Source organism: Megachile rotundata, chromosome 13 (assembly GCF_050947335.1).
Source record: "Megachile rotundata isolate GNS110a chromosome 13, iyMegRotu1, whole genome shotgun sequence".
NCBI classification, from domain to species: domain Eukaryota; kingdom Metazoa; phylum Arthropoda; class Insecta; order Hymenoptera; family Megachilidae; genus Megachile; species Megachile rotundata.
In genome coordinates, this window is record NC_134995.1 from 10,721,115 (window position 1) to 10,743,170 (window position 22,056).

Below are 22,056 nucleotides of genomic sequence, written 5' to 3' on the forward strand. Positions count from 1 at the left end.
GCGCGTGAATATTCTACGCGTAGTAGTGGGACGCGTGGATATCCCACGCGTAGTAATCCAGCGCGTGAATATTCAACGCGTAGTAATACAACGCGTGGTTATCCAGCGTATGGATATCCAACGCGTGAATATTCAACGCGTAGTAATGCGACGCGTGGATATCCCACGCGTAGTAATCCAGCGCGTGAATATTCAACGCGTAGTAATACAACGCGTGGTTATCCAGCGTATGGATATCCAACGCGTAGTAATCCAACGCGTAGTAATTTCACGCGTAGTAATTCTACGCGTAGTAATTCCACGCGTAGTAATGCAACGCGTGGTAATTCTACGCGTAGTGATGCAACGTGTGGTAATCCAGCGCGTAGTAATCCAACGCGTAGTAACCCAGCGCGTAATAACCCAGCATGTGGATATCCAACGCGTAGTAATCCAACGCGTAGTAATGTAACGCGTGGTAATTCGATGCGTAGTAATACAACGGGTGGTAATCCAACGCGTAGTAATCTAACACGTAGTAATGCAACGCGTGGTAATTCTACGCGTAGTAATTCCACGCGTGGTAATTCTACGCGTAGTAATGCAATGCGTGGTAATTCTACGCGTAGTAATGCAACGCGTGGTAATTCTACGCGTAGTGATGCAACGTGTGATAATCCAGCGCGTAGTAATCCAACGCGTAGTAACCCAGCGTGTGGATATCCAACGCGTAGTAATCCAGCGCGTGGATATTCAACGCTTAGTAATCCAACGCGTAGTAATCTAACGCGTGGTAATTCTACGCATAGTAATCTAACGCGTGGTAATCCAACGCGCAGTAATCCAACGCGTAGTAATGCAACGCGTAGTAATCTAACGCGTAGTAATCCAACTTTTTCCGCATTTTCCTTAATAATTCCAAAACGAAGCTTCACACCCCATTTCTGTAAATTTAAATCTTACTCAGAATCACGTACCCTACCAATCGTCAAACACCCTGTACTTGCTCTATCCTTATACTACTAATTCACAGCAAAAGGATTAAATTGATCGGTAAATGAGAGGCGTTCTCGTCCAAGGGATTTGGGAAGCAACTCGGAATATCTAAGCCTGTCAGTTGGTAAGCTTGGTCCTGTCTCTCCCTCCCTTTCTTATGGCTCGTCTAAACCTTTCCCGCGTTTCGTCTCTTTAGGAGTCCGCATCGAAGGGGAGGATTTTACCTTGCTCCTCAAACCTGCGCTGGCACAGCGAACACTTTGAGTCCCCAAATTCATCGAACTCGTCCTCGTAGTCGACCATGATCTGTCCGTCAGCTGCAACAGAACAGCCCACGATCTTCCTTCCTCTCTTCTTTCCATTTTTTTTACCTTTTGTTTTTGTTTTTAATTATATTCGCTCTCTTTCCGCCTTTTTGTTTCGTTTGTTGCTGTTTCTTTGACGTTGGAACGGATAAATCTTGTCTTGAATTTTGGTGACGATTAAATAAAAAATTTACCAAAATAAAATTTGTCTAATGATTTTATTTAAGTTATTACAACATGGAGCACCTAAATTTTTACAAGAAGTTAACACATTAGCTGTCACGTCTGTCAACTGAAGTTTCCCTTGAGAGACTCACAGTGTGAAATATAATATAAAACTAAAAAATTTACATTGTAATTACATTATAAGGTTTATTAATTTACTCAATTTTTATTTATCACGGTAATGTAAATATTTGTTTTCATCAAATTTCAGTGGAGTTTGCTGACATTTTATGAATGTAGCAGCTAACGTGTTCAGAAGAAGTTGCACGAAACAGAAGTGATAAGTTGAGACAAGTATAAATGTATCTATTAGAGACAAGACCTATCCGCCCCCAGGACCAATTCTTTCGCGTTTCTTTTCTCTTAAAAGTCTCATCGAAATTAATCATCGATAGTCGCGTGACAACTGATCGGGCAAAGAGAAAATTTCAATCGTTGGGCTAACTAGACCAAGCATTACCCGCATACCGCCATGGTTAATCTGTTCGGGGTAAAGAGAACCGCGGCGCATCGAGCCGATTTATTCGATCGATTCAAAACGGTGGAATTTAAAAGCTTGTTCGAGAGAAGTAGCTTCGGCGACCTGAAACGAAGTTTTTCCTTTATCCATGTTTCTCTGGAAGAGAAAAAAGGCGAATGCGTTTCACTCGAGACAAGCTGCTGGATCATTTCGAGAATGAAAAAAAAAAAAAAACTGGAAAAAAGAAACGCGTTCAAGCTTCTCACTGGCTGCGTAAGCTGTTTAAAGAGCTTATAAGCGACCAAGGTAAGGTTACGAAACAATCAGCTCAAACGAGTTCGTTAAACACCGGATGAAACGGAAGAGAATCGAATTAACAGTCTGATTCGAGAGATTCGGGTTCTCGAGAGATCGTGGGACGATCCGCGACGAAACCGTGGAACAGACACAGGGAACACGATGGTTTCGTTAACGATGGGCCGTTAGAAAGGACCTCACCCCAAAAGCAAACCACGGCGGGCTCGGTTAAAAAGCGAGACAGGAACCAAGGTTGCCAATATGCACTTTCTAGAGGAGCTATGTATCATCTAGATATATACATATAAATACAAGCTGTCGCGAACGTGTGTCGCCAAAACTTGCAGCTAATCTTTTTGTCCAACAATTACGATAGTAATGCAATGCGTAGTAACCCAACGCGTAGTAACCCAGCATGTAGATATCCAACGCGTAATAACCTAGCGCGTGGATATCCAACGCGTAGTAACCCAGCGTGTGGGTATCCAACGCGTAGTAACTCAGCGTGTGGATATTCAACGCATAGTAACCCAGTGTGTGGATATTCAGCACGTATTGAGTTGTCCGAAAAGTTCGTGCCGATTTTAAAGGGAATTGAAACGCAGCTCATTTAAATTTGGTACACATTTATTAAATTATATAGGTGCCATTCTGTTCTACAACCTTCCACCATCTTTTATGCAACTTGAAAAGTCCTTCCAGAACATCTCAGGCTTTTTGGTGAAAAATTATTTTAAATAAAATTTCATGCCGTCTACCAAAAATCGATACGAACTTTCCGGACGACGCAATAGTAATCCAGCGCGTGGATATTCAACGCATAGTAATCCAGCGCGTAGAAATGCAACACGTGGTAACTCAACGTGAGGATATTCAACGCGTAGTAATCCAGCGCGTGAATATTTAACGCGTAGTAATCCAACGCGTGAATATTCAACGCGTAGTGATGCAACGCGTGGTAATCCAACGCGTGAATATCCCACGCGTAGTAATCCAGCGCGTGAATATTCAACGCGTAGTAATGCAACGCGTGATAATCCAACGCGTGGATATTCAACGAGTAGTAATCCAGCGCGTAGTAATCCAACGCGTGCATATCCCACGCGTAGTAATCCAGCGCGTGAATATTCAACGCGTAGTAATTCAACGCGTAGTAATCCACCGCGTAGTAATCCAACGCGTGGATATCCCACGCATAGTAATCCAACGCGTGGATATCCCACGCGTAGTAATTCAACGCGTAGTAATCCACCGCGTAGTAATCCAACGCGTGGATATCCCACGCGTAGTAATCCAACGCGTGGATATCCCACGCATAGTAATCCAACGCGTGGATATCCCACGCGTAGTAATCCAACGCGTGGATATTCCACGCGTAGTAATCCAGTGCGTAGTAATCCAACGCGTGGATATCCCACGCATAGTAATCCAACGCGTGGATATCCCACGCGTAGTAATCCAACGCGTGGATATCTCACGTGTAGTAATCTGGCGCGTAGTAATCCAACGCGTGGATATCCCCCGCGTAGTAATCCAACGCGTGGATATCCCACGCGTAGTAATCCAACGCGTGAATATCCCACGCGTAGTAATCCAACGCGCAGTAATACAACGCGTGGTAACCCATCGTGTGGATATCCAACGCGTAGTAATCCAGCACGCGGATATTTAACGCGTAGTAATCAAGCGCTTAGTAATGCAACGCGTGTTAACCCAGCGTGTAGATATCCAACGCGTAGTAATCCAGCCCATGGATGTTCAACGCGCAGTCACATTTCAATAACCGATAAAATACAGAATTCAACTACGATATTCGATTTTGCCACAATTTTCGCGACACATTCGAGACACCCTGCGCGACGAGTGTACGAGGATGTAGATATATGTATATACACGCGTAAAGAGAGAGAGAAAGGCACATGTGTAAGTACAAATCTACGCCAACTATTAAGAGGAACAGAGACGAAGCTTCTTCGTGACGGTTCCGCATGCAGAGTCCTCATCTCCCTGTTTCCTAAATCTTGGACAAGTGTCTGCTCACTCTCAAACACACGCACACACATGCGTTCGGTGCGATCTTGACGCTTTGACCACCAGTTGGCTTACTCCAATTTAGCTACTTGGAGATAGTTAAGAAAAATAAGATTATAAAAAATTGGAGGATTTTTGGTAAAATGGCAGTCAACGCGTAAGGTCGCGAGTACGTTGGCGTTAGAATTTTGCTGAAAAATCTCAAGCTGAGACGCCGACGTATTCGTGGCCTCGATCGACGCTTTCGATTGAAGAATTCTTTACTCTCGCGACCCCTAAAAGTGCAGAGCGTTAGACGCGTTCCCGTTTTCAAAGGGAACGCTCCATCGCGGTGAATGCGGTGCAGAAAAGGTCAAGCAGTCGAACGGGAAGCGACGTGAACACAATTTTGCATGCATTGCGAACTTACCTGACCACAGTGATCGCGAACGCGTTTGTTCGTAACGAGAGTAACGGTGAGAAAAGAAAGTTGGCAACAACGAAAGATCGCGCGGGAAATCGATCGAAGTTTGATCGGAAAATCGCGGTCTTGAAAGGCGGTCTGCGCAGGCCGGACAAAGGCGACGTAATCGGAAATGATCGATAGTTAATAGAGTGGAGGAAGGTGGGCAAGGCGTGAACGAAATTAGGAATTCTTTTTCGGTGGTGGCGGGCGGATTTATTGATCCGTTGCCGTCGTCCATAGAAACGATGGTGGGGTTTTTCCAGGAATGGAGCAAAGGTTCGAGGGATGCAGCGCCTCAGGTGCATCGATCCGGTATCGCGAAACTTCTTTCACCCAGCTTCTTCGATCTCGATATCAATTTTGAAGAGATTCGACCCATGTGCTGGGTCGATTCAGGGTACTTTCGAAAGCGACAATTTGCTGAAATTTTTGCTGAAGAGAAAGTCTCCAATAAGGAGTTTTTTGTCTCTTTTGCCACCTTCACAGTTCGCAGGAAATATTTCCGAAAATATTGATTTTACAGAAAAAAGTTTCAGACAAAAAGTGAAGATTGTGTGAAGCTCTACGAAAAAGGTCCTATACAATTTTTACGTAAATATATAAGAAATACGTGATTAACATTTTCTAAATTTTTTATTGAAAAAATACTTCTTTTTTTTTGTAAATTCTGTAATAGTCAAAATTATAGATTTAAGTAAAAAATGAATGGGACATTTTTTGTAGAACTTTTCAGGAGCTTCATTTTTTGTTCAACAATTTTTTCTGTATAATTGATACTTTATGAGATAATTAACAAAATCTTTACTTCTGAAGGTATATGTAAAGAAAATACTTCTTTTGTTTGTGATAGTCAAAATGATAGATTTACGTAAAAAATGTATAGGACACTTTCTGTAGATCTTTTCGAGAGCCTCATTTTTTGTTTCAAAACTTTTGCTGTATAATTAATACTTCAGGAGATAATTAACAAACACTTTACTTCTGAAGGTACATATATAAAAAATACTTCTTTTGTCTGTAATAGTGAAAATGATCGATTTACGTAAAAAATGTATAGAACACTTTTTGTAGATCTTTTCGAGAGCTTCATCTTTTGTTTCAAAACTTTTGCTGTATAATTAATACTTCATGAGATAATTAACAAAATCTTTACCTTTGAAGGTTTTTATAAGAAAACTACTTCTTTTGTCTGCGATAGTCAAAATGATCGATTTACATAAAAAATGTATAGGACACTTTTTGTAGATCTTTTCAAGAGCTTCATTTTTTGTTCTACAACTTTTTCTGTATAACTAATATTTCACGAGATAATCAACAAAGACCCCGAGAAGAAAAATTTCAGCCTGTCGGTTTCGTAAGTTTCGGCGAAAAATGAAGAAAAATCGACGATCACGTGTTCCGAACATCCGAGTGTCAAGCGATAAAAAAATCGTAGTCGTGAACTAACAAAATTGCCGTGTTCGGTGCATTGCGACAGTACAGAAGCGTGTCATTTTAAGGATGCAGTAAGAATCGACAAGAGAAAAGAGAACCGTCAACGAACGGAATGACGAATAAACGACGTATCGAGTTTCCCGAGTCACCGTACAGCCCGAAGCTGTACAGCTTTTTTCCGTAAAGAGTTTGACTCACCTCGCCAGCTTACTTTGATCGGACAGGTGATTGTCTGGTTTTTGATGAGGTACGCGTTCAGCGATGTCAGGCTCGGACTTTTTCGCAAAGTACCCTCGTCGTTCTTCCACACGTACGTGATCGCAGTTTGTTCGTACGATACTGAAAAAGACAACGCGTTACAATATTCCTTCAAAAACAAATACACGATTCGATCACTTACTGCTCTCGATCGCGAATGAACACAATGGGTCATCGAAAGGGAAGATATTGAGTCTACCCTGGCAGGATAGGATGAGGTGACGCCTAAAACATTCCAACCAGTTTCACCTTTTATTCACGACGTTTAGTAGAGGCTTTACGCTTATGGAACGTCGATTCAAACTGCTCGATTCATCAGCTAATCGGTTCATTGACTGCCGATTAAACGTTTAATTGCTCGAATGTTTCGAATTTGGCCTCGCGTTTAGAAAATTATTTCTCAAAAATTTGAGCGACACGAAAAAAAAGTTGTTAAAATTTTTCCTCTTGACGCGAATTTATTACGGCACCCGTAACGAGGCTGCCACTCGAAGTTGTTTTTTTTTAATTAATAACGCCAGCCGAGAGGCTGTTTGCTTTGTAAATCGGTGGGCACTTTAAACCCTTGCACTATTTGTCAGCTGTGTCAACTAATCATGTATTGAAAGGAAGTTGATACGTGTCGACAAATAACTTGAATATTAGGGTGTGTTACTTCAAAGCGATCGTGGTTAATTAAAGTTGATTACGGGGGTGCGTTAGAAAATAATGCAAGGTTGTGTGCACGTTCTGCTGAACCAAACTATTAAAAGTTATATAAATGTTTTGTTTGAAATTAAATATCGAGACTTATTTAGATTATTTAATGTTTAATTCTGTTCAAAATTTTCGGTTCATTATTCATAAATTAAGTATATTGAAGTTCATTTAAATTGCTTCATATTCAATTTCGTTCAAAATTTTGTTTCAAATCATTATTCATAGGTAAAGTATATCGAGGTTCATTTAGATTACTTCATATTTAATTTTCTTTCAGTCTATTCTTCATAAATAAAGTATATCGAGGTTCATTTAATCCCTTGCATTATTTTGACGAGTCTGCCACGTGACGCACTCGGACTTCGGCCGTGATCAATTTCACTCGAATTTTTAATACACTTCAATTTGGAGTTCAAGTCTAATTATAATTTGCATAGTCAACGATTGCATAATAACATATTGACATAACATTTTTAATTTTCTTGTCCATTTTAATATTGCAGCTGTAATTAGTCAGCTCTGACTGACACACCTGACAAATAAATTATAGTGCAAGGGATTAAATTACTTCATATTTAATTTTGTTTCAGTTCATTCCTCATAGATAAAGTATGTCGAGGTTCATTTAGATTACTTCATATTTAATTTCGTTTCAGTTCATTCCTCATAGATAAAGTATGTCGGGGTACATTTAGATTACTTCATATTTAATTTCGTACAAAATTTTGTTTCAGTTAATTCATCATAGATAAAGTATAACGAGGTACATTTAGATTACTTCATATTTAATTTCGTTAAAAATTTCGTTTCAGTTAATTCTTCATAGATAAAGTATATCGAGGTGCATTTAGATTACTTCGTATTTAATTTCGTACAAAATTTTGTTTCAGTTAATTCTTCATAGATAAAGTATATCAAGGTTCATTTAGATTACTTCATATTTAATTTCGTTTCAGTTCATTCCTCATAAATAAAGTATATCGAGGTTCATTTAAATTACTTCATATTTAACTCCATACAATATCTTGTTTCAGTTCATTCTTCATAAATAAAGAATATCGAGGCTCGTTTAGATTACTTCATATAAAATTTCGTTTCAGTTCATTATTCATAGATAAAGTATCTCGAAGTTCATTTATAAACCTAACGAATGAAATGTTAATCGATGAACCGGTAAACACAGAATAAATAAAGTACCGCATCAGGTAGTTGACCGTGCCGTTGCGATATATCCGCAGAGCGAAATGCACGGGTATGAGCGGATCCTTAAAATCCCCGTGCATTATGAAGTACGTGTCCGGCAACCAGATATCGTCGTAGTGATGAATCGCGTTCAAGAACTCGTATTGCGATCGGTTGCTGTAGCGCAATCGAGGATCGTACCACTGTTGTTGTAACAAGAACTCCACCTCGTATTTCTGTCGATCGAAAAGCAACGATCGTTATAATATATTGGCTTTGAAGGTAAGCCTCGATCGGTGAGGAAACGATAATTACCAGACTGGACTCGTCCGGAGAAGCCAAACTCAGCAACAGCACGCTCACGTTTACTGTCAAGGTTCCTGAAACATAGCGATTACGATTGTAAGCTCGGTCGGGAAATGTGATGCGAGAGAGCACGCTCATTCGAGATACTCTTTCGAGTAACCCTTTGCAACATTATTTAGTTTAATACAATTTGAAATTAATATTTTTTATGTTTATAGTTTTGTTCGTTTGATGCATATGTTAGTATGTACATAATGTATTAACATATGTATATGATGCATACATATGATGTTTACACATATACATATGATACACATGATACATATGACACGTATGATGTATAGACATACACATATGGTGCACATGATACATATGACACGTATGATGTATAGACATACACATATGATGCACATGATACATATGACACGTATGATGTATAGACATACACATATGATATACATGATACATATGATACATTATAAACATATGCATATGACACATGATGTGTAAACATATAGATATGATACATACTAACATATGCATATAACACATGATGTATAAATATACACATGTAATACATATGATACATGTGACACATATGGTACATGATACATATAAACATATGTATATGACCCATATGATGTATGAACATATACATATGACACATATGATACATGATACATATAAACATATGCATATGACACATGATGTATGAACATGTACATATGACACATATGATACATGATACATATAAACATATGCATATGACACATGATGTATGAACATATACATATGACACATATGATACATGATACATATAAACATATGCATATGACACATGATGTATGAACATATACATATGACACATATGATACATGATGCATATAAACACATGCATATGATACATGATGTATGAACATATACATATGACACATATGACACATGATACATATAAACATATGCATATGACACATGATGTATAAAGACACGATACATACGTACATATGTACATCATAACATGTGATGTATAAAAATAACAGAACAGACAATATTCAATTTTTAATACAAAAAATAATAACCTTTAATGAAGTGAAATTAGAATGAAAAGATTTTGAGGTAGATGAGCAAAAATAGGTTGCAAAGGGTTAACCGGTCAATTACCAGCACGAATTAGCGTGACTTGGAACCGATCGACCTTCACCAGACGTAAAGATTAGAACGGTAAAAACCTACGGAAACGCGAAGAAATCTCTTCTACGTCTGCGCAAGCTGTCGCCGTAATTGCAAAAGCGTCGTTAGAAGAGCCATGCTGTGCACATGCTGCGACTAAATTTTGTATTCTGTATTAGCGTGAAACTCGTGGCCGGGAGTTAGGACTCGGGAACCTCCGACCCTAGCTAATCGGTTGATTATTAACTAGTAACGAGCTAGAGGACCAAGGATCAAGGATTGAGAGGATTTCGATCGCGTAATTTAATTGATAACCGGTAACCGAGGCTCACGTTCTCCCCGATCGTTGGTTCGCAACCGGTTAACGAGTCCCAACCGCCGATCCACTCGTCAACGCTAGACACGAGAAACGAGTGTTTGGTACGCTGTAGTGTAGAGAGCGGATGGATCACGGGACAGGAATGAGATGACATTCATAATCGAGGCAGTTTTTATTAGAATCGAAAAAAAAATAGAGAAAAAGATCGATATCGTTGTAAACACACGGTCTCGTGGCTGGTTTTCGATAAGAAGCCGACCTGTGCGCTATTATAGCGGTTAACGAGAGTTAATCGGTTGTCGGATCGAACGCGAACACCCGACCCGGGAAAAAAACGTTAGATGCATTTCGCGATCGGTTAGCCATCGTTTTATGTTTCCTTGACACGAACGTTTCGATCGAGTGCAAAGGGTCGAAAAGTTGTACTCGACCTGTTCAGGGATACGCTTACTGTCGATGGACTTTTTCGTGAACTTCTCGTGCGTGTGTATGCGTGTGCGCGTGCGCGCGTGTGTACTTGCACGCGTTCGAGGTAATCGAAGGTTTAGGTCGAACCTCGTGCGAATCGTAAAAGCAGTTCGTCGACAAAATACGGAACAAAGAACGCTTTTCAAAAGCAGCTTTTTTCTTTTATTTCTTTCTTTACCGCGCGCACGCAAACTCGTTTAGCGAGGGAGAAGAAACGTATACTTTCGATCGACCTAGAAACCCTCGTGAAAATATTAGACGAGCAACCCATTCAGGATTCAATTTCCGCTGCTCGACGCCAGTTCTCGAACAACGGGGTACACTGTTTCGGATTCGTTGCTTTTTTTCGGATTCAGAAGGGCTTTCTTCTCGGTTAGGTTCGTCTAATTAACCCTTTGCGCTCGGGAGGTTTGATTAAAATTATTTGAAATAAGCTTTTTTGGGTGATGTACATAGTGTGTAGCGAGCAACGAAATAACCAAACTCAACCACTCTACAAGTTCTCTACAAACAATCAAACCCATCACTACATAAGTTCTTTATAGATACACATTTTGTTGAAGTACATTCATTGAAATCGACATTGATTTTCATCAAGATAAAGAATAAATGCATTTACTAATTTATGTTTGGTTTGTTTATTATTCTTTAACTTATGTGATGTATAAACATAGAAAAACAATAGTGCAAATCTGTAGACATAAACTCAATTCATTTAACTTGATTAGTAACACTGAAACAGTCAAACCCATTACTACATAAGTTCTTTATAGATACACATTTTGTTGAAGTGCATTCATTGAAATCGACATTGATTTTCATTAAGATAAAGAATAATGTAAGTACAATACTTATATACATAAATGTCTAATTTAGGTTTTATTTATTTTTCAACTTCATTTTAAAACTTTATTTTCAAGCTTCATCTTCCAACTTCATCTTTAAACTTCATCTTGAAACTTCATTTTAAAACTTTATTTTTAAACTTCATCTTTAAACTTCATCTTAAAATTTCATTTTTAAACTTCATCTTAAAATTTCAGTTTTAAACTTCATCTTAAAATTTCATTTTTAAACTTCATCTTAAAATTTCAGTTTTAAACTTCATCTTAAAATTTCATTTTTAAACTTCATTTATGAACTTCATTTTTATACTTAATTTTTAAACTTCATCTTTAAACTTCATATTAAAATTTCATTTTTAAAATTCATCTGTAAACTTCATTTTTAAAATTCATCTGTAAACTTCATCTTTAAAGTTCATTTATGAACTTCATTTTTATAATTAATTTTTAAACTTCATCTTTAAACTTCATCTTAAAAGTTCATTTTTAAAATTCATCTTTAAACTTCATCTTAATATTTCATTTTTAAAATTCATCTGTAAACTTCATCTTTAAAGTTCATTTATGAACTTCATTTTTATACTTAATTTTTAAACTTCATCTTTAAACTTCATATTAAAATTTCATTTTTAAAATTCATCTGTAAACTTCATTTTTAAAATTCATCTGTAAACTTCATTTTTAAAGTTCATTTATGAACTTCATTTTTATAATTAATTTTTAAACTTCATCTTTAAACTTCATCTTAAAAGTTCATTTTTAAAATTCATCTTTAAACTTCATCTTAAAATTTCATTTTCAAAATTCATCTTTAAACTTCATTTTTGAACTTGATTTTAAAGCTTCATTTTTACTATCAAACAATTGAAACCAGTGTGAGAACTAATTAAACCTCCCGAGTGTCCTTGAAATTTTCTCGACAGTCAATCGTCGAAAAAAACGCAAAAAAATCGATCATCGCGAGAAAGGTTAACGAACCGCAAGCCACGAACCACGAAACAGAGAGGAGACAGCAACGCGGTAACTGAATGGGTTGGGTCGGATGAAGATCGTAACAGGCTTAATTATTTTTCTAGACGAGGTTACGAGAGAAGTAAAAGCAGAAGGACGGACCGCGAAGGTGGGTGCGAAGGTGTTGACGCGACGTGTAGTGGTTATTGTTCTGGTTCTTGTACTGGTTCTTGGGGTCGTTAGAGGAGGTCGACGACCGATTTGACGAGCCGGTCGCGTCACCAGGCCATCGCATTCCGCAGCAGAAATCCGCATCTGTAACACCCAACAACCCTTGCCCACGTCTCATCCTTTTCTCCTCTTCTTCTTCTTCTCCATTTTGCTTCCGGTCTGTTCGATCCTACTCGCGAGCCGTTCGTTCCCAACACTAGCAAATATCCCGATAGGATACACCAGGAAAGTACCCTTAACTATTATATCAACTGTGCTTCTCTTATGAAGAATTAATTCATTCTACTCTCGGAGGGTAGTTAAGATACCAAATGTCAGAAAATTTGAAAAAATCACGAGATAGTGTTAATTCTACTATAAAGAATTTCATGCTAGAATCCATGCAAGAATTTTCCATAAAAAATTTGTCTTTCATTTTTCACTCCAAAAGAGTCTTGAAAGATTCTGTAACATGCTTTATCGCGTGTACAGCATTCTGAAGTTCTTTGTAATTTTTGTATGAAAGTAGTGTGTCGATCCTGATATCACAATTACCCCGAAAGTTTGCGACTCTCGTGAAAAGGGTTCAAAGGGACTTTTGATCAGCTGGTGTATCCTTTGCTTTGTCCGATACTTCGACAATGGAAATTGATGAAAAGGGAGCCTCGCAAAGCCGTAGTCGGGATATTTGCCTGACGCCTTAACCCCGAAGACTTCGATAAACGTTTTTCAGTAGGAAAAAAATGTAGGCAAAAGAAAAGAGTGACTACGTTCTGTTCAGAGAGACATTCCGACGCTTCACGTACGTTTAACTTTTTTTCCAAAGTACTTATCGTTGTGCGTTTGGAAGTTCGGGCCATCCCATAGAGACCTCGTCGAACGGCGTTTTACGAGCAACTCGTTATCCGATCGAACAGCAGAGAGAATGGCAACGGGAAAAGTGGAGGTTGTACGTTTTCGTTAGAGTCTCGCCTGTGTGTGAATTTCTGTGACAGCCAACAACTCTCTTGCCCACGTCTCATCCTGTTTTCCGCCTCTATCTTCGCGCGAAACTAAACCGGGTTTCCTCGTCGACGCGCGCAATTATTTTGATCGTTGATTCTCACCGACGCGTCTCTCCGAACGCTACAGACGTTATTACTTAAAAAGAAAATTTCGCGGCCCGGTGACTCGAATCATCCTACCGTGTCGGGCCGACGTTAAGTTGCTTGTCCGATTAACCCGGGGGTATTCGCGTCATTTTTCGTTCGAAAAAGCCGCGTTTTCATCGATCGACGAAAGCGGAGGTAAGCGACACAGCTCGGATAGCAAGGCGTAAAATTAACTTCCAAAGAAAAAAAACAATTCCGGACGCAATTTTCATGCAATTCGAATTCCCGTCTCTCTTTCATTTCGACACTCTGCTCTTTCATTCTTTAATTTCTCTCGCGAGTTTACTTTTTTCTCGTTTCAAGATAGTTAGATTTCGTTGTGTTGACGTAGAGTCGCATTTGTTTAGGGCCATTTTGTTTTTTTACGGCCATATTGTTTGTTTAAGGCCATCTTGTTAGTTTAAGGCCACGTTGTTTCTTTACGGCCATCTTGTTCGCGGCCATTTTGTTTCTTGACGGCCATCTTGTTAGCTTACGGCCATCTTGTTTCTTTACGGCCATCTTGTTCACGGCCATTTTGTTTCTTGACGGCCATCTTGTTAGCTTACGGCCATCTTGTTTCTTTACGACCATCTTGTTTACTTTAAACAACTCAAAATGTCTCAAACATCTTTCAAAATTCTACTTTATTAATCCTTTGCACTAGAAAGTTAAAACTTGCTACTGTCAATACTATTATTAATACTAATTGTTAGTAGAAAAAATAATAACCTCAACACTATTCATTTAACTCTTTAACTATTATTTTTATAGGTGCTATATGCAAACAGTAACAATCTCACAGTGCAAAGGTTTAATGTAAAATTTTGAAACATGTTTGAGACAGACGCTAATCAAGATGTAAACAAGATAAACAAATAAGATGGCCGAAAGCAAACAAGTGCGACTCGTTACCGCGAAAAAGAGAAGTAATCGACGCGTCCCTTGTCTCTCGAATCGAGAAAACGTTCCACAGAGCGAAAAGAAGCATTCGGATACGCGATTGTTTTCTTCCGCTATTCTCGTACCCTTTTCATCCCTCTTCGCGCTCGTTGGCCGAACAAACGACGCCGGTGCTCGAGGGCGTCGGCGACTTTCTCCCTTCCTTCTGACACAAAGAAACAACCCTGACACGGCGTTTTTTTGCGCGAGCGATTCCTTTTTATTTCTCGAGCGAGACAGTTTGCACCTAATCAACGCGAGTTTCTACGACGATAAACGCGCGATATTCTTGGCACTTACGGAGAATCGAGGAACGAAAGACGAGACGGGAAATCGCGAGAGGCAGCTGAAATTCGTAGCACGTGTTCGATCGAAATTATTATTTTAAGCACGAATCTGTTTCACTAGGAAAATTTCACTTCGTTTGGAATGTGTTGCGATGTATAAAATATACAATCATCGTATACAGGGTGCCTCACAATTATATACAGGGTGTAGTGTATGCAACTGTAGCCTTGAAATGAGAGGTAGCTAACGCGATTCTGAAGAAGATTTCCCTTTGCAAAAATGAGATTTGAAGCTCCGTTTTTGAATTATTAAGGAAAAACCAATCAGCGCGATTACGCATGCGCAGAGGTTCGAAGCTGTTCTCGCGGCTGCGCATGCGTAATCGCGCTGTGATTGGTCCGCGTTTTTCCTCAATAATTCAAAAACGAAGCTTCAAATCTCATTTCTGCAAAGGGAAATTTTATTCAGAATCAGGCCCCCTTGGTACCTACGCTAGTTGTGAGACACCCTGTATCACGAGCAGAACCTATCACGTCGCCCGTTTCTTCGAACGGATAATTAGACTCTTTCGATTACCCGGCATCTTTTGTTTGCCGAGATGAAAGTCTTAGGATGTTTCCGCTGGATAATGGATACCGGATAATCCTTTCAGCTCCTCGTTTATCGCGGACGACTTTATTCGACCGAAATTTTCTATTCGACGAGATATCGTGGTCTCTAAGATTAATATTGGCAAGGAGAGCGAAACGAAAACGAGACGTTTTCTACGACAGCTACGAACAAGTTTCGAAACTTTCGAAGTTTTCCCTTGGAGAGCGAGATAAATCGCGGGGAAATAATTCAGCCCGGTTGTCGCTAAACGGAGGAGGCAATTTCTTCGCCCCCCGAGGATACAAAGAAACCGCGGCTGTACTCGGTTAAATTATTAAGAAATAAAATTAGAATCGCGACACGATTTTTTACCGTGCTCCTCGCGTCACGATTCCATCCATCCGCGTCGGGTCTCGGATAGAAAAAGAAAATTCTGTCCTCGACCCGCTTCTGCCTATAAATATTCCCGTTACAAGAACGAATCGAGTGGGAAAAAGATAAGCGAAACTCGACGTTAATCGCGAATTTTCCTGTCGACCGAACCTTCGCCTTTCCGACAAATTCGAATCCACTCGTCGATCAGCTAACTTTATTATTCGTCCGGATAACCGGCGGAGCGTGCCGTGACAATTCGAGCGCGCAAATCGCTCCCGATACGCGCCTCGCCGCAATACAAGGAGCTTTCCTCGAGATGTCCCGTCGCAAAGATTAATCGGTAGGTGAATTCGCGTCCGAACAAATCTGGGCCGAACATGATACTGAATAATGATACTCAAACATGATATTCAATAATGATATTCAAACATGATACTGAATAATGATACTCAAACATGATATTCAATAATGATATTCAAACATGATACTGAATAATGATACTCAAACATGATATTCAATAATGATATTCAAACATGATACTGAATAATGATATTCAAACATGATACTCAATAATGATATTTAAAAATGATACTCAATAATGATATTCAAACATGATACTGAATAATGATATTCAAACATGATACTCAAAAGTGATATTCAAACATGATACTCAATAATGATATTCAAAAATGATACTCAATAGTGATATTCAAACATGATACTCAACTATGATATTCAACTATGATACTCAATTATGATACTCAATTATGATACTCAACTATGATGTTCAACTATAGTATTCAACTATGATATTCAACTATGATACTCAACTATGATATTCAACTATGATGTTCAACTATGGTATTCAACTATGATACTCAACTATAATACTCAACTATGACATTCAACTATGATACTTAATTATCATACTCAACAATGATACTTAATTATCATACTCAACTATGATACTCAATTATGATATTCAACTATGATATTCAACTATGATACTCAACTATGATATTAATGTATGATAATCAACTATGATACTCTACTATAATACTCAATAGTGGTATTCAAACATAATACTCAATAGTGATATTCAAACATGATACTCAATAGTGATATTCAAACATGAAACTGAATAATGATATTCAAACATGAAACTCAATAATGATATTCAAACATGATACTGAATAATGGTATTCAAACATGATGCTCAACTATGATATTAATGTACGATAATCAACTATGATACTCTACTATGATATTCAACTATGATGTTCAACTCTGGTATTCAACTATGATGTTCAACTATGATATTCAACTATGATGTTCAACAATGATATTCAACTATGATGTTCAACTATGATATTCAACTATGATGTTCAACAATGATATTCAACTATGATGTTCAACAATGATATTCAACTATGATGTTCAACTATGATATTCAACTATGATGTTCAACTATGATATTCAACTATGATGTTCAACAATGATATTCAACTATGATGTTCAACTATTATATTCAACTATGATGTTCAACTATGATATTCAACTATGATGTTCAACTATGATATTCAACAAATCTGGGCCATCATCGATTCGTATCGTTTGAAAGCGAGCATTTTCGTGACGTCACCAGCCACTAGACACCGGACGAGGGCTTTATTTCGCCGACAAAACGCTTCAATTTACGCGTAGAATTAGTACTCGTCGTAATTAGAAAGCTCGAATCGAAATTTGTCCTAGAAATGTGGATGGTAAAAACGGGGCAAGTTTTCGCTGGCACGTTCTCAAATTCGACAGAGATGCGACTTCTCGGGAAGAATCGTTCCGCAAATTTATTACCGCCTCGAATTGAATTTCCGACGGTCTCTGTAAACAGCTGTTGGCCGAGAGCCCCTAGCGATAGAGTATTGGACGACGGTTCGGTCAACTCTCGTTCGTCGTACCACGCGTCGCCAGCTCGTTTCGTTCTCCTTTCGGCCAAAAGCGATTTCGCGATCATCCATCCATCCACTCGCTCTCGTGTTCTTGTTCTTGTGCCGTTTCAGCGTGATCGGGTCGATTTCTATATAAGAGTACCCTTTAGACGAGGGGTGAGCAGTGAGCTGTGGTTGTGTGGTGCTGTATCGTGGTTGCGGTGCCGGTGGTGTACGAGGTGCTCTGGATGATCGGAGTGATTGGGTACGAGGTGGTGGTGGTGGTCAGGGGTGTAGTCGTCTTGGCGGGTGTGGGGCGGGGGCCTCAGTGTACCTTGGACCGGGGGCAGAAGCCGCTTGTCGTAACGCGTCGACAGCAGCAGGTTGTCCAGGATCTCCTTGTCCGATTTGCCCTCCTCGAAGCTGCAACACAACGCATTGTAGCTAGCCCCGGAACCACCGTCATCGATCTTCTCCACGGTCTTTCCTTTATCTCCTCCTATCCTTTTCCTCCGAAGGTCGACAAATTCTTTCTGAGGAGCTTCCTCCCGAGGAAAGGACTTTACGACCTTCGCTTTCTGCGTACACGCGGTCATCCGAACAAGGTACAGCTCTAAACGCACTATGCGAGTTCTACCTTCGAGCCAAATTTGTCTGCGAACTAGATCGCTAAGATTCGGAAACTCGTCTACGTGGACTAAACGATGCAACCGACACGCCGATCGAGATCGCTTCATCTTAACATTAATCCTTTATAAGGTTTTTACTATAGCAACTTTAAAAATAGTAGTTGAAGAGTTAAGCGAATAAGTTTTATCTTTATGGTAAATCTCGAGTTCCAAATTTGCAACGATCGGCGTGCCAACGTTTGCGTAATATCGAACGTAGAACGAGTAAAGAGCCCCCTCTTTCTATTACATGCAAAGAAACATCGTTGGAATAATCGAGTAGGTCGTCTACTCTATCCTCGCTATAACGTACCCTCGATCCTATCGCAAGCAACAAAGTGTTCTACGCTAGTCTCCCTCGATTTCGCGAAGCGGTAGATCGAGAGATCGAGAGAGAACGTTGAAAAATGGTAATTAACGTGTTTCGTGATACGTACATGTCCTCGGCGCGCACTAGAGTGACAAGAGTGAGGGCAAGTGTGAGGATACAGAGGATGGTGAAGATGAGGGAGCTTGCGAGGGAGGTGAGAGACAGCGAGAGGACGGACGAGAGGCGGCCGCCACCACCCGCACACCGCCCTAGCGCCACCCAACCCATTCTATGTCATCTGAAACAGAAAGCACGTTTACTTTATTATCTCCTGAAAAATACAGAAATCGATAGACTCGAATAACAAAGGACGTCCAATAAATAACGGGTCCCTCGGTTCAATTATATTTAAAGAGGGTGAAAGGTCGAAAATGCTGCACTTTTGATACACGACCTTTCCCTCCGTCCATAAGTAGCCGACCCACGGGGTACGACGACCCGAGCGGACGATCCCTTTTCGACAAATCGAGGTCGGGGACATGAATAAGAGAACCCAAATTTCAAAGCTCAAACGTCTATCCCTCGACTACCATTGTCTCCGATAATCTTTAGAATCTCAAAACAAAGTAACTCGACCATCATCTTTTCTTTCTTCGTATTCCCTGCTCGTGCCACGGAATTTCCTCTTTACTTCTTTCTCTACTTTCTTTTTTTCCTTTAAAGTATATTTTCGGAAAGCCCGTAATCTTTACAGTTGTTGTTTAAGTTTAACGTACCTTAAAACGGTACTGTAGCATATTTCAAAACTAAAACTACCTAATCGGTCAAATGCTCCACAAGTTTCTCATCATAAGATACACATTTTGTTAAAGTACATTTATTGAAATCGACATTGATTTTCATCAAGATAAAGAACAAATGCGTGTACTAATTTTGTTTGATTATTATTCTTTAACTTATGTGATGTATAAATATAGAAAAACAGTAGTGCAAATTTGTAGACATAACCTCAATTCATTTAAGTTAACTAGTAACACTGAAACAATCAAACCCATCACTACATAAGTTCTTTATAGATACACATTTTGTTGAAGTACATTCTTTGAAATCAACATTGATTTTCATCAAGATAAAGAGTAAATGCATGTACTAATTTATGTTTGATTTGTTTATTATTCTTTAACTTATGTAATGTATAAACATAGAAAAACAATAGTGCAAGTCTGTAGACATAACCTCAATACATTTAACTTAACTAGTTAACACTGAAACGATCAAACCCATCACTACATAAGTTCTTTATAGATACACATTTTGTTGAAGTACATTCATTGAAATCGACATTGATTTTCATTAAGATAAAGAATAATGTATGTACAATACTTTTATACATAAATGACTAATTTATGTTTTATTTATTTTTCAACTTCATTTTAGAACTTTATTTTTAAACTTCATCTTAAAATTTCATTTTTAAAATTCATCTTTGAACTTCGTCTTTAAATTTCATTTTTAAACTTCATTTTTGAACGTCGCCTTTAGACGTCATCTTTAAACTTCATTTTTGAACTTCATTTTTAAACTTCATCTTAAAATTTCATTTTTAAAATTCATCTTTGAACTTCGTCTTTAAATTTCATTTTTAAACTTCATTTTTGAACGTCGCCTTTAGACGTCATCTTTAAACTTCATTTTTGAACTTCATTTTTAAACCTCATCTTGAAATTTCATTTTTAAAATTCATCTTTGAACTTCATCTTTAAATTTCATTTTCAAACTTTATTTTTGAACTTCGTCTTTAGATTTCATCTTTAAACTTCATTTTTAAAATTCATCTTTGAACTTCGTCTTTAAATTTCATTTTTAAACTTCATTTTTGAACGTCGCCTTTAGACGTCATCTTTAAACTTCATTTTTGAACTTCATTTTTAAACTTCATCTTAGAATTTAATTTTTAAAATTCATCTTTGAACTTCATCTTAAAATTTCATTTTTAAAATTCGTCTTTGAACTTTATCTTCAAATTTCATTTTTAAACTTCATTTTTGAACTTTGCCTTTAGACTTCATTTTTAAATTTCATTTTTAAAATTCATCTTTAAACGGCGTTTGATAAGCCGGTAGGAGAAATGTCGGTTTGCGTCTTTCGAGCCGTATTCTTCGAATGTGCGACGTCGTTGTGTAGAAGAGGCGTTATCAAAGCGTTCGCGTCTAAGTTGACCGTGGTGGAAAGCCTCGTAGCTGAAGTCCCTCGCTTTTCGAGCACGTTGTCGCGCACCAGTGTTCCGAGTATCTTCGCGAACGCGTCGAGCACCGTTTTCGCTCTTGTTCTTCGATCCTTCAGTTTCCAGGCTCTTTTTTCGGTCGCGCCGCTGAAAATTTTCCTTGGCTGCTCGAGTTAACGAAGCTCCAAAGGAGACTACCTTCTCCAAAGGAGCTTCCTTAAGAAGCTCGCGTTCGAAAATCCTTCGGCAAACGAGCCTTTCAATTAGGTTTCGAACCGAGTATCGAACGAATTGCCATGTCCTTAATTTACACAAATCCTATCAGTACGGCTAGCCGCGGTAACGAGATTTTAAGCCATCGGGGAAAACGGAAACTAGCCTTTTCCCGCGTCAAATTGGCAATCGGTGTCTTCCAGCTCTGCGGCTTCTAATCCAATATGGCTAAGACCGTACGAATCAACGTTTAGACGCGAAGCTTCCTTTCTGCGAACAAATCGAGCACGCCAGATTAATCGTGGAAGGTCGGACTGTATTTTACTTCACGTGTTCAAACTAGGCGACAATAAAAATTAATTAAAAATTGCCTGATCCTAGGTTTCGTAGTAGGAATAGCTGAGAGTAGGTATAAAATGTGATACTATATAAGGAAACAATTTAGAGACACACGCAATTAATTTTACATACCCAATACTATATAAGGAAACAATTTAGAGACACGCACAATCAATTTTAAGTACCCAATACTATAAAACGAAACAATTTAGAGACAGACACAATCAATTTTAAGTACACAAGTTTAATGAATTGGATGAAGGTACGATTTCGACGGAGTACTTCATAATGCGCATGCGCATACGCATGCGCAGAGTGCACAAATATGGCGGTCGGAGAAGAATAGTTTAAACTTGCACATTCATTAATAATTTATTTGTAATAAATAATGTAGTTGCTTTGTAATATATTCATGTGTATTTTCTTGTGATATATAGCTTGTTATGAATTGGGGATGAAGGTACGATTTAG

General features: G+C 38.6%; 1 protein-coding gene across 19 annotated transcripts in view; it reads right to left on the reverse strand.

Annotated features, from left to right (window-relative positions):
• Positions 1 to 22,056, reverse strand: part of pHCl-1 (pH-sensitive chloride channel 1) — a 90,434-nt gene that overhangs the window by 22,701 nt on the left and 45,677 nt on the right. For 6 of the 19 annotated variants that reach the window (XM_076538898.1, XM_076538891.1, XM_076538890.1 and 3 more), the window contains exons 1-7: positions 18,166 to 19,077; positions 12,533 to 12,685; positions 8,627 to 8,691; positions 8,327 to 8,547; positions 6,573 to 6,655; positions 6,371 to 6,511; positions 1,200 to 1,292 (exon numbers count right to left, since the gene is read on the reverse strand). In XM_076538898.1, coding sequence (XP_076395013.1) covers positions 1,200 to 1,292; positions 6,371 to 6,511; positions 6,573 to 6,655; positions 8,327 to 8,547; positions 8,627 to 8,691; positions 12,533 to 12,685; positions 18,166 to 18,568 — 1,159 coding nt within the window. In that variant the 5' untranslated portion in view covers positions 18,569 to 19,077. Of the gene's footprint in view, positions 1 to 1,199; positions 1,293 to 6,370; positions 6,512 to 6,572; positions 6,656 to 8,326; positions 8,548 to 8,626; positions 8,692 to 12,532; positions 12,686 to 18,165; positions 19,108 to 22,056 lie in introns of those variants that run through there. The other 13 variants (XM_003705948.3, XM_003705949.3, XM_076538902.1 and 10 more) reach the window with 7 other exon arrangements.